Source organism: Mus caroli, chromosome 19, assembly GCF_900094665.2.
Source record: "Mus caroli chromosome 19, CAROLI_EIJ_v1.1, whole genome shotgun sequence".
NCBI classification, from domain to species: domain Eukaryota; kingdom Metazoa; phylum Chordata; class Mammalia; order Rodentia; family Muridae; genus Mus; species Mus caroli.
The window spans coordinates 9,439,157-9,449,610 of record NC_034588.1 but is presented as its reverse complement, the minus strand read 5'-3'; the positions used below and the strand labels follow the sequence as shown (position 1 = coordinate 9,449,610).

The window sequence follows — 10,454 nt, the reverse complement described above, 5'->3', positions numbered from 1 at the left end:
TCACAGAAATCCACCTGCCTCTATCTCCCTGAGTGCTGGAATTAAAGGTATGCACCATCACATTCAGAAAAAAAAAAAAAAAAAAAAAAAAAAGACTTCAGACACACAGACATACACACACACAGTGAAGGGAATGAGAACAGACTGAGAAACAGCAGCAGCTGGAAGTTTCTGCTGTGCTTCCAACTCTACACACGAGGATTCCTAATTCCAGGCTTCATCTTTTTGGTCTGATGCAAAAATAACTTGTAATCCAAAAAAATGAAGCTTCATCTTACCCAGTCATTATGTAAACGACACACAACCCATCATGTAGAGGAGAGAGGACCATAGGAGAATACTAGCCAAGAAACCTAATCTTGTAATCCTAAATTCTACATACACATAGAACCAGACTGCTAGAGTAATGTGGAAACATCATTAAAAGAATTTTTTAAAGGCATGCTAGAATCTACATTCTAAGCTAGTACTTATAGACAAAAAGTAAATACATTAAAGAGACAAGGAATTTATGCACAATGAGGTCTTAAAAGAGTGCCTGGTCTCCTAACTCACTGAGAGCTGTGTAGTTAAACGATTGCCCAGTGCTATCTAGTGATACTGGTGCCTGAATCAGAGTTCCCATCTGATGCCTGGACCAGCGGCCTTCTCCATCATGTCAGAACACCTGTACTGGAACAAACATGGTGGCCTTACCAAGGGGCATAATGGAGAGGTATTTGCCTCGAAACTTGCTGGTGATTTTAATTTCCTGACGCAATGTCCAGCCATTTTTGGATTCAGCATGGTGCGCAGCAGCAGGGGGATGATGACTCACCTTTAAGAAATCAGGTGTGAGTTAACAAAGAAGAGTGGAGAAGAGAACGCTAGAGCCTGTTAGTTGGCGATAAACACCCAAGAGCCTCCCTTGATATTTTTACATCTACAACAGCAGGTGAGTAACAGGCTAGTGTTGATGAAAAAGCAGACAGACTGGGCTGACTAGAGACTGGCTTCTCAAAAACTAGCCTGTGGTAAGAAGGGAAAAGTGTTACCAGCTTGGGGTCTTTACCTGCTCACAGATGGACCGATACCCATTCTCCTCCAGTCGGTCAAGTTCAAATGTCTCCCCAAGGAGAGGGTTGAATGGCTTGCTGGTTCGGAAGACGGTAGTGGAATAGGAGGAAACAGTGAAGGCTGCAACATAGCAGAGCTGTTCTAGAGAGTTCTCACACTTTGCAGCTCTGTCTAACAGCTCATGGTATTCCAGATCTTCAGTAAGGCGCTGAAGCATGGACAAGGGCTCATTAAAGTTTACCTGTAAGCAAGAGAGAAAAGCTGAAACCTTTCCCCACACATTGAAAGGAGACAGCCGAAGATGGAGAAGATGCTTGAGACAGTAAGGTGATATAGCAAATAACCAGAAAGAGAAAAGAATTGTGGCTCTCAGATTAGACATTAGGTGCCCCACTCTCCTATTTGAGATGGAAACCATGCCTCTTCTATGCAGTACCGCAGACCCAACAACAGCCAGAAGTGACTTCATCAGGCAGGAACTGAGTGACTGAATTACAAAAGGAAGGAAGCAGGTGATGCTCTCACTTTTCAGATTTTACAGCTGATTCACAGCACTCATCACTAGATGACACAGTATGTGGAGACGGATCCAGGGAGCAAAGAACACTTCTGCTAGGGGAGATGTGCACCTATTCATTACACAAATATTATCTGAGTACTGTGTGCCAGAGACTACGTGGCCTACTTGGTGGAGGAGTGAAAAATAGACACTGCTCATACTGCTCCTCAGGAAAGTCAGTTACTTTCTAAAGTAACTTTGATATTTTATATAATTTTGCAAATTTAAAATTTGTACCCAGGCATGGTGCTACACACCTTTGATCCCAACACTTGGGAGGCAGATGCAGGCGGATTTCTGAGTTCAAGGCCAGCCTGGTCTATAGAGTGAGTTCCAGGACAGCCAAGACTGTCTTGAAAAAAACAAAAACATAAACAAATTGTTCTAAAGCCAGATATGGTAGCACATGCCTTTTACCAAGCACTCAGGGAAGCAGAGGAAGGTGAATTTCTGTGTCTGAGGCCAGCACGGTACACATAGCAAGTTCCAAAACATCAACAGCCAGAGCTACATAAGAGATCCATGTATCAAAAAAAGAAAAATAAACAAATAAATTTACTCTGTGGGCTGGAGAGATGGCTCCTTGGGTAGCAACTCTTACTCTGCAAGCAAGGATGAGGACCTGAGTTCAAAGCTCCACTACCTACCCTACTACCTACATTAGAAGGGCAAGGCATAGCTGCTTATGCTTATAACCCTAGCACTTGGGGAGGGAGGAAGGAAGGCTGAGGTAGAAACTAGCACAACCCAGGAGCTCAGCCTAGCGAGACAGAGAGTTCAAGCCAAGTGAGAGGCCCTGTCTCAGGAGAGTATATAGCTGAGTAGTAGGAAAAGCCCTTTTCTGGCCCCACACCGCACAAAAATACAAAGAATTTAAAAGAGAGAAAAAGAGAGAGATGGCTCAGTGGTTAACAGCACATGAGTTCCATTTGCAACGTCTATATCAATTGTCTTACAACCTCCTGTAACTCCTACTCTGAGGAATCAAATGTCTCTGGCCTCTAGCTACTTAACTCACGTGCACATACCCACCCAACAGACATATGTAATTAAAATAAAATATATCTTAGAAAGAGAGAGAATAAATTTGCTCTAGAAGGAACATTTAATTAGTCAGTAATACAGCAGCATGGGCTTAGATAGTACAGGCCTGAGCGCCATTACAGACAAAGGAGCTGTCTTCTTTCTTTTCAACAGTTTCTTCCTTACGCCAGCCTTCCTATGATACTCTGGCCTCAGCCTCCAGAGAAGCCTAGACTACAGAAGATGTCTGAATGGGCACAGTGACCAACTGTTAACAGTAAAGCCTGAGTCCTGCGGAGCCTTCCCTAACCACTGCAGCAGAATCTCTTAGTGGCGACACTTCAAGCAGAATGAAGTGAAATTTTCACACGTTCGAAGGAAAATTGTGACAAACTGTATCCTGGTGAATACTAGACATAGAGCAGAAGCTAGCGCAGAGTCTTCATATCACTCGTCTGCCACTGCTTTTCTTTACTATAACCCAACTTCTAATAAATGTTCCAAGAATCTCAGTTTCTTTGGAAGTGTCTAGCTTTATATAATGGTCATTTTACCACTTGGAGGCCAAAAAGAAACACATGAGTGAATATTTTAAGCAGAAGGAAGCAAAGACATCATTCACTGTCAATGGAGAGTTAGCCAGTCACAAAAGAGAACCCAGAGACTAGCAATACCAGGCCCCCTTGAGTAGGGGACAAAGATAGCAGGGATATCACTGCACTGCAGAGGCTGAGGGGACCTGGCAGAAGCTTAACATCTTGAGGCACTCAGGAAGCCTGACTAATGAAAACTAGAATCACACAGATCCTGTCAGAAGACTGCGTAAGAAGGAGCTATGATCTCTTACTGATATCTTATACTGGCAGTGCCCAGCTAAAAGCCAGCAGGAATAGAAGTCTAAAACTCACAGCCTAACCAGCTTTCCTGTGATATAATGCTGCTGGAGAAGAGGACTTACTTTATCTGGAGGCAGGTCAGGACTGCACATTCCTAATGGTGATGTCAATAAGGAATGTACAATGAAAGAAGTCACAGAGGCTGGGCAGTGGTGGCATACGCCTTTAATCCCAGCACTTGGAAGGCAGATGCAGGCAGATTTCTGAGTTCGAGGCCAGCCTGATCTACAGAGTGAGTTCCAGGACAGCCAGGACTACACAGAGAAACCCTGTCTCAACCCCCACCACACCCCCCCAAAAAAAGAAAAGAAAAAAAGAAAGAAAGAAAGAAGACACAGAGGTTACCTAGACCCAGATGCTGTTTCTAAGTAAGGTTTATATTCTGAGACAGTGATGGCCTGCCTTTCCAGCCCATCTTCCTACAGCTTTCTATAAGGCACCCAGTGATCGAGCAACTGGGATCTCTATTTAAGTTTCCCAAACACCAGTTGTTTGGGAGTTTCTCCAATATATGCTCACTCAGTTCCTTTTTTTTTTTCTTTTCTTTTTTCTTTTTGTCTCTATGTCCACCTTCACTTTATTTTAATTAATTAATTAATTACTACTACTATTATCACTATCCCATCATCATCATCAATCATCATTATCATTATTTTACATTAGTGGAGATGGAATATAGGGCCCTAAACATTCTAGACATGCATCTATAATCGATTATCACTGAGCTACATTTCTACTTTTGGGAATTATTCCTTTTAAATACTAAACCTTATACATGTATATAAAAACAACCTATTTGTTTTCCAAGGCTCAAATAATGAATCACTCCAGCATTTGTTGAGTGAGTGCCTGTGTCAGGCAGTATGCTGAGCATCAAGGACATACACAGCAGCAGTGCAGTTCCTGCCTAGGAGAAACAGTCTATGAACAGAAGCCTATGTGCCGAGAGGCTGAAGAGTGCGTTTTATTTCTGCTCCCAAGCACCTGGCTATGGACACAACACGCAGCCCCCAGACCCTAAGTCTTAACATCTAGACTCTTCTCGAGGTAACTATGGTCACATAAGCAAGCTATGGCCACGGAAATTCAAGAGATGAATGGACTATGCAATTTACAGGAAATGCCCTTAAAAGGCACAGCCTGCTCTTATTTGTCCATCTTCCAGCTGACTGCAAAGTATCCCTCTGATGGCTCAAGAAGCCACTGCAGACCTATGAATTAAGGCTCCTAATAATAAGTAGACAGCTACAAAACAGAAAGTCCTGACACTGTAGGTATCAGCCCCAACAATATACTTCTGGATTTCAAAATGAGAATCTGTTATAGGTGAGTGCCCACTGTTTTGTTTTGTTTTTGCTTTTTTTTCTCTGTAAAAAGCTACAGAGTAAAATTTAAGCCTTCAGGACCAGGTGGTCTCTATCTCACATCATTCAATACTGCTTCAACAATACAGCAGGCACAAACAGAAATAAATGAATGAGAATCTCTGTCCCCAAAAAGCTTTATTTGTGGACATTAACCTCATGAACTATTCCTTTTGCATTACTTTAGATTTAATAAATTTTAATAAAAACATAAAAATATATTCTTAGCTTATGGCTGCTTAGAAGACAGCCAGATTTGGCTCAAGGGCCTTAGTTTGCTGAGCCATGGTTCAAATTAATGTAGCTTGGGGTTTCTTTTTATAAAGTGAACATCTGTCTAAGAGGCACACCGGCACTACACTGGGCAAACGGGAAACACTCAGTAAGTACTTGTACAATGAATAAGCAAGCAGAGCACTGCCAAACACAAGCAGTGGGCCTTCTTGAGCACAGGGGATAACTATCTCACTTAAGTATGCTAGAGATTTATTAAAAAGACATTACACCAACAGCCCCCAACAAAAAATATACCAAGGGTTAGAGGCAACCCAGGTTGGCATGGAGGAATGTAGCCCCAAACTCTTGTCATTCCTCCTGGTGCTGGAATTAACAGGCTTGAATTACCACACCCAACTACTATATTCTTTCTTTTAATTTGGGTAGCTGTGTACCTGTGTGGTGAGTGCATGTGCATACCAAGGCAGACATCCACACCACCACCGATGCCTGACTTTTTTTTGTTTGTTTGTTTGTTTGTTTGTTTTTTCGAGACAGGGTTTCTCTGTGTAGNCCTGGCTGTCCTGGAACTCACTCTGTAGACCAGGCTGGCCTCGAACTCAGAAATCTGCCTGCCTCTGCCTCCCAAGCGCTGGGATTAAAGGCATGCACCACCATGCCTAACTTTTTATGTGGGTTCTCAGGCTTCCATGGCAGTACCTTTACCTACTGAGTCATCTCCTCAGCCCCACTACATGCTTCTCAGAAACAGACTTGATACTGTGTTATCTGTGCATCCGCCATGCCTGCCTGCCTGCCAGCCACAGGAATTGCTTATAGATGTTATCAAACACTAAGCAGCTAACTCTAGCTGATCTAGAAACATACAAGATCCATAGCCAGAACTACACCAGTTGACTTAAAGGGATGGTCTATGATCTGCTTGACCATGCTCCAGTGTGGCAAGAGTGACCCTGCGGTGGGGAGGACATCAGTCAGTCTGGGTGTCCGAGGACCTCACCGGCATTGGGATCTTAGAGAGCTCCTTTCCAATGCAGTTCTTCATGATGCTCCACAAGTTGAGGCTGTAGTTTGGCTTATATGGTATTCTGGTTCTCTTTTCCTTCTTGGTCTCCTCCAGCTGATGCTTGTACTAGAAGCAAAAACAAAGCCATTCAATCAGCCACAAAGAACAAAAAATCTGCTATCTATAACCTTCCCTTCCCCCATGCTTAACGAACAACAGGAGTTTCTATTTCTCTTAGCACTTCACAGACAAGTCCCTGGGAATCAAATAAAATCCCTCGACTGTGACAACTTGCAAATAAGAGTTACCTGTTCATCAAGGCTGACATCACTGCTGGCCCCACTGATATTGCTGCCAGTACGTCTTCATGGATGAAAAAACAGAGGAGAGTTAGAATAAAGACCAGAACTGAACTTTGGTCCTCACTAGTTCTTTATGAAGCACAATACCAAATATACTGCACATAGTTAGAATGGCTTGAGTTTGGGATCTCTGAAAAATTCAATATAAATGCTAACAGTTTTCCATCTACTTAACACCAAGAGCCCACATCCTGAGCAACCACCACCAGCTCAGATCCTCATGGAACAGAGTCTCATCATGTAAACACACATGTTCACTTTCTTCAACAGTCAAGGACAACTTACTTGTGGCCCAAATTTTCAGGCATGGTGATAATCTCTGGTGCATCAAAAAACTCATTCTCGTCATCTTCATCGCTCATGTCCCCTTTGCCAGAACAGCACTGATCTACAAAGAGAAAAGCCTCATTTGTTTTCTGTGTTATATTTACCAATGCCTGGCACAGTGGGTTCTTTTAAATACTGACCACAAACAGAGCAACAATGGCAGAAAGCAGTAGAAAAGCAAAAAGAAATCAACAGCTCCAAATGCATCCATGAGCCACCAATTGCGGAAAACGTCTTCTGTCACTGCAGAACCATCGTGATCATCCCAGAACAGCTATACAAGAGCCAAGTGTCCTACCTTTAGCAGACCCGGCGCTGCCCGGAGTGTTTGCTGGCAGCACTGTGGCTCCCCGGAAGGCTCTCTCCAGGTGATTGTGCTGCTTTGCCAGCTGCTCAAGAGTTTCTTCCAGTCGGATTCGCTGGTCTCTTTCATACTGTAGTGACTTCTGCCACTTCTTACTATGTGTCTGGGCTAACATGAGGAAATCTCTGCAAGCCTATATAGAGAAAGTGTTAGTTAAGGCACCTCAACTAGTCAGCCTCCCCATGAAGTCACCTTATTCTGGGAACACGAGAAGGCATACGACGACAATTAAGTACTTCCTGCTATTCCACAGTTATCAGGGACAGCCAGCTGTGTGCTGCAATCAAGGTCAGACTTGGGAAAGAGTGAACACTGTTGTCATAGTTCTATTTTCCTGGTCACAGGACCAAGCAAATACCAAGTGAGCAGCAAACCCAGACAAGGCATTTGTGGCAGCAGCACAAAAGGTGGGCATGTGAACTGCACCCAGAGGGCAACTGGCTGAAAGGCAAAGGGCATGACAACAGCTTTCAATAAACCAACCCAAGCACGTAACCCAAAGCTGAGAACTAAGAGCTGGCAGGTGATCCCTCTCTGTACCTACAACACAGCCACACGGAACTCATTTCTTGGGCACACAGCTTTCTTCCAGCCCTAACCACTTAGGCTGCCCACTCTGCCTGCACTGCTCCTCCCTCTCCCCTCTCTCTAAGGACCGAGGACAAATGGCACTTCTGTGGCACCCACTCTCCCAAGCAGCCAGTTGTTTCTTCCATCTCCTTACCAACTGCAGCATACTTCTACTTCACACATGCACATGACTGAGTGTCTTTCTCTCCAGAGGGATCACAAGCAATGTTAAAACACATTTTAGAGCTTATTTGTATTTAGGTCTCCAGCTCCTAATACATAGCAGGAGCCTCATAAAGTTTGCTTAATAAATAAAGGAAGGAAGGAACCAATCTAAGCTTAAAACTGTATTCCCTGTTACAGAGAAACTAAAAGGTTCTATTAGAATGTCTGCTTCCATGGTTTCAACAATTGCCTACAGGTCCACCAGTGGCTACTAAATCAGTGATTCCAAATTGGACTCTTGGAGTTTCAGACCAGAATATCCAAGTGCCTATTCAATGGCTCCAAGTAACTTCAAAATCAGTAGGTCTCACGCTTGATTCACCACATTCTCTTGCTGCCTCATTTCTTTCTTCGAATTTCTCCATCCCAAAGCAGTTCTAGAGCCTTTCAAGCTGCCCAAGCCAATGGGGAGTCTCTCAGTTTTGCTTCTTTCTTCACATCCAAATATCAATTCCTAGTGACTCTCCTTTACTATTCTGGAGTCTGTAATCTCTTTCCATTCCTCCACAGTAGAAGCCGTGGAGCCGACATCTGAAGTGGGGCTGGCTGGCCTCAAATCATAGCTCTTTCCTGCTATCTAGTTAAGTTACTGATCTCTGTGCTTCACATTCTTTGTCTGTGAAAGAACAAAAACTAACAACAACAGAGACACTCCCCCAACCCCCCCAGTCACACTCTCCACACAGAACACTTAGAACACTACATTCAGGAAGGCTATAGTCAGACCACCGAGCCCACTCATCTGATCTGTACCTTCCAGCCTCCACTCAAACCTCACCTCTATAGCTACCGCCTTGCTCCAGTCACCAGTAGTTCCCACACTGAGGTCGAGACCAGGCCTACATATAGCAGCATATCGCTACCCCCAGCAATTCCTCTCCTTCATTCTCTTCTAATAATACTGATAATCATAAAAATTTGGCAAGAACCACTGGAATGGAGGTACATATCTCTGATCCAAGCACTAGGGAGGCAGAGGCAGGCAGAGCTCTGTATTTTGGGAGCCAGCCAGGTCTACATCACAAGTTCCAGAACAATCAGAGCTACACAGAAAAATCCTGTCTCAAAAATTTGAAAAAAAAAAAATATATATATATATATCAAGAGACTATGGTACAGCCAGGCACTTTGCCAAGCATTTCAAATATATTACCTAAAGTCTCTCAACACTACCATTAAAGATCTACTAGTACCAAACCATTTACAGATAAGAAATAGAGATGCAGATAATGAAGGACGCGGTTGGAGTCCAAATCTATACTGCCTTCTTTCTAGGCAGACTTTCACTCTCCCTCAGCATTTAGCTGAGGTGTTAGCTCCTTTAACCATCCGAGTACATGCTGAACACCTCTAGGGTACTGCCTATGTCTACCCTATCACACACGTAGCTGCTCAGGCTGGCTTTGATCTCTTGTTTCTCCTGCCAAGGTCTCCAGGGTGCTGAGATTAACAGGCATATGTCACCATACCTGGCTTATTTTTAGTATGTATAGTGCATTTAAAGCCTTGCTATTATAACAACACAAGAATAAAAAGTGCAGCTTAGGCAACAATGAGATTATGACAGGGACACTGGCAGTGAACAGCTAACGTCTATCAAGTTGTTGGACGACGTCTCAGTGTGTGTTGAGGTGAGAATCAAACCCAGGGCCTGGAGCATGCTAGGCCCACTATTCTAACCCGGAACTGCATTCCTCTCCTGAAAGCTTGGCTCTGACTTCCACGAGTTCATTCCTTGACATGACCTTGGAGATGAATAATTTCCCATGGAACAAAGATGGGCAATTTCCAAGAGAAAAGGCTAAAGCAAGACTTTGGGTTTATAAAGCAGGAGTGTTTTATTTAGGAAAAAAAAAAAGTCATATTAGAATAAAAAAAATAAAAAAGAAGACTGTCAGACAGTTGAGCTGATAGTAATTAGAGGACCTGGGTTTGTTTTCCATAAGGGCGGATTGTGGCCACCAGTAACTCCAATCTCAGGGGTCTGATGCCCTTTTCTGGCCTCCATCAACACATAAGAGGTGCATGGACATCCATGTAGTCAAAACACCCATACACACAAAATACAAAATGGGAAGTCTACATATTTATTATGGGTCGTTGGTTTGTGGAATTATCAGGTTTCCTGGTCACTGAACACCCTTGTCAGCACTGACAAGGTGGCTAACTAACACTAGGAGGTAGCTAACCTTCCTGAAATCCTGAAGGCAAAAAACTAATTTGACTTCTTTCTGGCTGGGGTAAATCAGTTCTGAAGGTGTTCAACACTTAAAATAAAACTTAAAACAAACTACCATCACATAACAAAGAAACAAAATGAGAAAAATGTCACCTCAGGAAAAGGTCTTTGATGTTCAGGCAGCATAGGAACTAAACTAGTTCTCACGGTCACTCCCTAAACAAGGGAGATCTGGCACTCATGAGGTAACTTAACCCATTTAATTAGAAGGGGCGAGAAGCTCTGC

At 43.4% G+C, this 10,454-nt stretch overlaps 1 protein-coding gene across 2 annotated transcripts in view; it reads right to left on the bottom strand.

Annotated features, from left to right (window-relative positions):
* Nucleotides 1-10,454, bottom strand: part of Osbp (oxysterol binding protein) — a 28,800-nt gene that overhangs the window by 9,188 nt on the left and 9,158 nt on the right. The window contains exons 1-7 of one of the 2 annotated variants that reach the window (XM_021151573.2): nt 7,919-8,130; nt 7,129-7,327; nt 6,789-6,891; nt 6,450-6,504; nt 6,136-6,267; nt 1,052-1,297; nt 697-817 (exon numbers count right to left, since the gene is read on the bottom strand). In XM_021151573.2, coding sequence (XP_021007232.1) covers nt 697-817; nt 1,052-1,297; nt 6,136-6,267; nt 6,450-6,504; nt 6,789-6,891; nt 7,129-7,327; nt 7,919-7,930 — 868 coding nt within the window. In that variant the 5' untranslated portion in view covers nt 7,931-8,130. Of the gene's footprint in view, nt 1-696; nt 818-1,051; nt 1,298-6,135; nt 6,268-6,449; nt 6,505-6,788; nt 6,892-7,128; nt 7,328-7,918; nt 8,131-10,454 lie in introns of those variants that run through there. The other variant, XM_021151572.2, reaches the window with a different exon arrangement.